General features: G+C 37.9%; 1 protein-coding gene across 1 annotated transcript in view; it reads right to left on the bottom strand.

The window, feature by feature from the left end:
- Window positions 1–304: 304 nt before the first annotated feature.
- Window positions 305–6,398, bottom strand: part of Tm9sf3 (transmembrane 9 superfamily member 3) — a 46,192-nt gene continuing 40,098 nt past the window's right edge. Inside the window, exons 11-15 of the mRNA XM_051199937.1 lie at window positions 5,968–6,036; window positions 3,592–3,738; window positions 2,744–2,827; window positions 2,557–2,633; window positions 305–938 (exon numbers count right to left, since the gene is read on the bottom strand). Of these exons, the coding sequence (XP_051055894.1) occupies window positions 871–938; window positions 2,557–2,633; window positions 2,744–2,827; window positions 3,592–3,738; window positions 5,968–6,036 (445 nt within the window). The 3' untranslated portion in view covers window positions 305–870. The remainder of the gene's footprint in view (window positions 939–2,556; window positions 2,634–2,743; window positions 2,828–3,591; window positions 3,739–5,967; window positions 6,037–6,398) is intronic.

The following is a 6,398-nucleotide window of genomic DNA, read 5'->3' as shown; positions in this document are numbered from 1 at the left end:
TAATGGGGGGAAGGGAGGGAAAGATAATCACTTTAGACATTCAGTTAAAATGTAATTTATCTAAATCTCCAAATGTTTAATAAAAACCAGGATCTTCTCCATTTAACACTTTGCTTTCTAACTGTACAGTAAAATGCATTATAGAGTCACCTCTATTTTCATACTGTATTTTCTTTGGATGGAATCGAGATATAACTGGTTAATTTTAAGATAAATAAATGAGGTTGATCCAACTAAGATTAAGATGACAGCAGATATATTCCATGCAGAATTTAATAGTTTTTAATTTTGTTAAAAAAAAAAAAAAAAAAAAAAAAAAAAGATGCAGTTGAATGGAGGGACGACCAAAAACAGGTCAAAAAGAACCCAGGTTCAATATATAAAAATGTCCCACAATAGATCAACAATGGCAGTAAAAATAAGAGAAAAAAGTAATCTTTCTGGAACATCATTTTTCAATAACACAGAAACACCAAGTGCCAGGAAGATTTCTACTCATGGAATTTTAGCATCCAAGTTTCCCTCTAGTTCTTTTATTGAAACAAATGCTTTAAATAAACTATTTGTCCTCTTCACTGAAGAGAGCTGGTCTATTTCATCTTTAATGAGCTAGTTTGGGGAAGATTAGCCATGTACTGTAGTAAAGCCTACTGCATAAAATGCAAGCATTTGCTGTGAACAGTTGGAGAAAGCAGTCAGTAAGAACCTAGGATCAATGGAAATAGATGTTACTGTAAGCCATCCATGAAAGAGACCCACAAGTACCCAGTGTTAAGCCCAAATCTCTTCTTGCGCTTAGTCTTCTTTTCCGTGAAAGTTCCACCCTCATGAAAGAGAAACTGATCCGAAGTTCCAGGTTGTCTCAGATGTCTAGTCAATTTTCACATTAGTATAGATTTTTCGAACAAAGGCACTTGTTCCCATGTAACCGATTGCTCCTACAAAAATAAAATAAAGAATTGTGAAACAAATACAGCAGGATTAGGGCCTGCCATTTACAAATATTAAATGTTCTCTGTTCTAGAGAATTCTATTCCTTTTTCAGGGTAGTATCTTTATGTTAATATTCCTTTCTGAATGTCTTAAATGCTATCAGATGCTTTCTAAGGCACCTGCTATTAGCCACATCTAACCAATTATTTACAATCAAATCACAATTAGTACTTGTATGTTAATTAGGAAATTAAAATATGGCTCACAAAAGAGAGTAATTTGATAATGACAAATCCAGCCCATTAAAGCAATACTTTATTTGGGGGTGGGGAGGGGGAGACAGTCTTGCTATATCCCAGACTTTCCTTGAATTCTGGAACCTTCTGCCTCAGCCTCCTGGGTGCTGGTATTAGAAGTGTGAATGACCATATGTGGCAATATCCAATGTTTCCAAAACCGTACATAGCCATAAGAGCTAATAAAGGAGGCCTGGGGATGGGGCGGGGTGGAGAGAAGCATGACCCAGTGGTGCTGCAACTCTCACTTTTTAAACAGTACTGGGGATTAAACCCAAACTTTTTTTTTTTTTTTTTTACATGTTAGACAAGCACTCTGAGCTACACCCCAACCATAAACCCATTTGTATTCATCAAACTGGTCTATCTCAATGTAACAGAGCAGATAAGGAAAAGAGGACTCTCTTTATAAACAAATCTCTGCTAATAAGCAGAAGTTAAAATATATTAACAACCAATGAATTACTTAAAGTAAGTAATAACTATCAATAGCTTTTAACTTCACACCCATATCACATGCCTCCCAATAAAAACCTATAACCACCTGTCGAAGTATTTTTGGATAAGCATTGAGTGCAATAGGTTATTGTAGCTTCAACTGCTATTTTAAAGAGTTATGGAAGAGTGGACAGGTATATGGCCAAACACCTCAGGGACACAATTAGCCAAGTCCACTTGAAAAACCAAATAGGTATGCTGCATTCACTGTCAGTAACCTGTGCTGCCTTCTAGAAACTAGTGTCTTCCGCAATACTTCCAAGAAACGTCCAAGCAGAAATCACCCAGGCAACACCTCACACCTGCTGACATTATAATCCCTTCCAATGATCACATGCTTTAAAATGCCAATTCTCAACTGTGTGCAGTGCCACACACACACTTGTAACCCCAGCTACTTGGGAGGCTGGGACAGGAGGATCACTTAAGACCAGACCCGAGTGAGAAACTGACTATAGTAATTCTGTGCTCTGCAGTATCTTTACAACAGCTACAAAGATAGATGTTAATCAGGTAATAGGTCAGATTTTCAGGGAGAGTCAAAATGACTGAAGGCAAACTTCTGGATTCATTTTGGTGTTCCTGATAAAGCAACAGAACACAACTCCTTAATTTCTATTTAATTATTATTGGGTGAGGTATGAATGCAGCTCAACCAGCTTTCTGGGTTACAGGGATCAAAGTCAGGTTTGCCAGACTTGAACAAAAAATACTTTTACCCACTGTACCACCCTGCCAGCCCAGAATTTCTTAATTCCTAGTTACAGTGTTTTCCTGAGTCTGAGATAATCAAAATTTTTCATGATGTTCCAAGAATTTAAAAACTTACCACACATTATCCCCAAGGCTGTGCTAAATACCGCCATATATCCAAAGTAAAATGATGTTTGAAATAAGCCATACATCCTGCAATACAATAAAATAATATTCAACACATACTTTCAATCTGAGGCTTTACACTTATTATATAAAGGGCAAATGCAGTTTCCTAGGTAACACAGGAGAGAAAAACTTACTTTGTTTTGAAAAAATAGTAGTAAAAGGAATACATGTAAACATAGATTGCAGTTGATGCAGCAGAGAGAAAACTTGTCCATTGCCTGGGGGGGAAAAATGGAAAATGATTATGCCTTTGAAATGAAGGCAAAGAATTTTACAAAAGAACATCCTTTAAAGTTCTACACACTTAAAAACAAATCCCTGTACCTGCTGCTTAAATATTAATGAAGAGCCTACAAACTCCAAATTCCAAACTCCAAACTCCAGAGTCCTGCCATATTCGGAGTGACTTTAAATAAACCAATTCCCCCTTTCAGACTCAAGTTTGAAAGATCATGCTTCCTCACAAATGCAGCATTAGCACTTTGCAGAAATATTTCAAATAGGACAAAAGATTTGGAATGACACCATTTTCCTATAAATTTTTCATTACCTTTATAACTAGAGGAAAAAAATCTCTATATATCTTTCTTATCCATTCATTTTATGTTTTGAGTCAGAGTATCATTTTGTAGCCAAGTGCCCCACTGTTAGGGTTACAAGTATGCACCACCATTCCCAGCTCCTCTGTTATCTTAAACAGCACAGTTTCTGTGTGAATCTTTTTCTCAGCTTAAACAGCCTTCAAAGGCGAACTTAAGATATTAGGCTCCTGCCTGGGTGTGGTGGCACATAACTGTGATCCTAAGACTTGGGAGGCAGAGGTAAGTGGACATCTATAAGTTTGAGGTCAGCCTGGTCAGTATATCAAGTTCCAGGACATCCAGAGCTACAAAATAAAAGAGATCCAGTCTCAAACGAGAAAAAAAAAAAAAAAAAAAAAAAAGTATTAGGATCCTGAGAGGTTCCACCTGAAAGCACTTACCACCTATAATCCTCTGCATTTAGCAGGAAGTATGTGCACACGATGGTCACACAGACGGTCACAATGCACAGGATGACCAGCACCAGCATCATGAAGCCATAGACATAGTAGATCTTATACGCCCAGAAAGATGTGAAGATGAAGTACCTGAGAACAAACAGTGAGGACAGCTTTGAAGCTCACCCTGCTCTTGCCAGTCTTCTCTTAGCTCACACTTTTATTCCACTTAAAACCCGTTGTCATCCTTTCTAGTAATTTCCAACAGTTTCTCTTAACTCTCACTGAATTCACAAAATATTTTTGTGATTTGTTTTTTAAAGAACAAACTCATCTGGAGGAACTTAGTCATCTGAGTAAGATGACTAAATGAGAAGCATAAACAAGTTAAAATATGGAAAATGAGAACAGCCTCAACCTATAAAGTCAAGTCCTTCATCCTTCCATTTTTCAAGATGAAACACCACTCAAACAATATACTGCACATTTTAGAAAACATCCTATTAAACAGAAAAGTTAAATGATGAACTTAAGAATATACAGAATTAGAGAAGAAACAAAACAGGAAGCCAAATCCAAAGGAGACTGACACTATCTTCAGAGGACAGCGAGAGAAAGAGTAGTCATATTTTTCATTTAAAAAAAAAAAATAAATAAACCTTTAAATCCATTCATTACTCAAATCATCCTTAACTCAGAACAAGGTCTTATCATTCTTTTTTTAAAAATTCCTGTTTTGTAATTCATTTGTTCAATCGCATGCCCACACATTTCAACAACTACTATTTACAGATCCCTTGCCATATATTAAGGTATGATGTAGGAAAGTTTGAAGGGAAGTTGGGAAGAGGAAAATGATGTAATTATGTAACAATCTTAAAAAATAAAAAGGCATTTACATTTTTTTTCTTTGTTAAGGAAGCGAGCAGTAAAGATCAGCACTGTGAGGGAAACCTCTCTACTCTCCAGAGATTGCTGGCTGGCAGGGAAGCCCAGCAGTAAGATAACCCTGACCCTCTGATGTGCATTACACCCAGCAAATGAAAGGAATGATTCTTCTAGCACAACTGTGTGAGGGACTGGGTAAGGAGTGCAAACAGGACAAGGCTCATGGGTGGGGTGGGGAGCAGGAGGCAGACTTATGGCAGAAAACACCAGAAGCAGAGGAACGGTGCTAAGTGAAGGAACCAGTAAGCTAAACTCTGGGGATTGCAGAGATTGCCGGCATTTAAAACCACCAGCTGCTCCTGCAGAAGACCTGAGCTTGACTTCTAGCACCTCCTACAGGTGGCTCACAACCTCCTAACTCCAATTCCATGGGATCTGACGCCCTCTTCTGGCCTCCATAGGCACCAGGCATATAAATGGTACACACATAATGAATGTAGGCAAGAACTCATATACATGAACCTAAAAACAAAACAACAACAACAAAAACCTCAAAATGTTCAGCATGGCTAGAATGTCAACAAAAGGGCAAGAGCTAAGAGAATGGATAGGACTGTCATCCTCTGAACACACCAACTGGCCACATCATGAAGGTAGGAGCATCGAGATTCAAAGTCCTTAGCAATGAGACAAAATAAATAACAATAAAATAAACCTAGACTGGTAAGTTAAAAATGCCTCTCCAGGAGGACAGGATGTGAGAAAACCAAGGCAAACATGACTTGAAAGAGCAGAGGAGCCTGTCTAATGGAAGAGAGGATCAAGGGAAGAGGGAAAGGCATGACCTCTATCTAGTACTAGGAGTTCACATCAGAGTGGGAATTACCACTGCAAGTACAGAGTTCCAGAACTGGCTTTATTAAACAAGTCAGAGTGAGCCAGTCTGATCTCCTAGGTACCTGCCATTGGCAGTTGATGAAAGACAACTACCCATTTATGTATGTATGAGCTGTGCTGATTATACTTTTTGTCAACTTGACACAGCCAGACTAATATGGGGAGAGGTACAAATTGAGAAAATGCCTCCATCAGGTTGGCTTGTAGGCAAGTCAGTGGGACATTTTCTTGTATAATGGTTGATTTGAGAAGGCCAGACCATTGCAGGCAGTGCCACCTCTGGGCAGGCGGTGTTGGGTTGTACAGGAGAGCAGGCTGAGAAAGCTGGGTTTCCTCTATGGTCTCTATACCAGCTCTTGCCTCTAGGTTCCTGCTTTGACTTTCCTTCATTATGTACTGTGACTTAGAATCTCTAACCCTTTAAGTTTGATAAAATTAAAAAGTTAGCAATCTCAGTATTTCATTATAGCAGTGCAAAACTCATTCCAGGGAGACCAGCTTGTCTGATGATTCCACACCTCTTAAAAAGCTCTAATTCTTAAATTCTTGTTATAACTAAATTCTTCAAAACATGAAAACATTGCCCAAACTTACATTTCAATAAAGATTGAGCCAAAAGGTAAAATTCCTCCCAGGCAAACAATAACTGCAGGCTCCATAAACCTGGAAAATATTAGAATTAACAATGTACTTCTAGCAGGATTTTAACAACAAATATAAATTCTGATAATACAAAGGTGATGTTTAATACTTTAAAAATCATCCCAATAGATAAAGACAAACCAATAAAAAGAAAAACCATACCCAAAGAGGCATAAAAAAGTGGGTGAGACTTAAAATTAGTCATCAGTTGTAATCAATATTCTTTCCAGCATTAAAGCATTTGAGGAACACAAATTGTTGCTGCTGCAGAAACACATTACCTAGGTCACCAGTTTTCAGTAATTACTGAGAACCCAGTAGGCATTTACTTACAGGAATTCAAAGGGAAGAAGGAGGAAAGAAAAACAAGTTGAGACCTCTAT

Source organism: Phodopus roborovskii, unplaced genomic scaffold, assembly GCF_943737965.1.
Source record: "Phodopus roborovskii unplaced genomic scaffold, PHOROB, whole genome shotgun sequence".
NCBI lineage: Eukaryota > Metazoa > Chordata > Mammalia > Rodentia > Cricetidae > Phodopus > Phodopus roborovskii.
The sequence above is the reverse complement of the archived record's forward strand: the minus strand, read 5'-3'. Positions and strand labels throughout refer to the sequence as shown.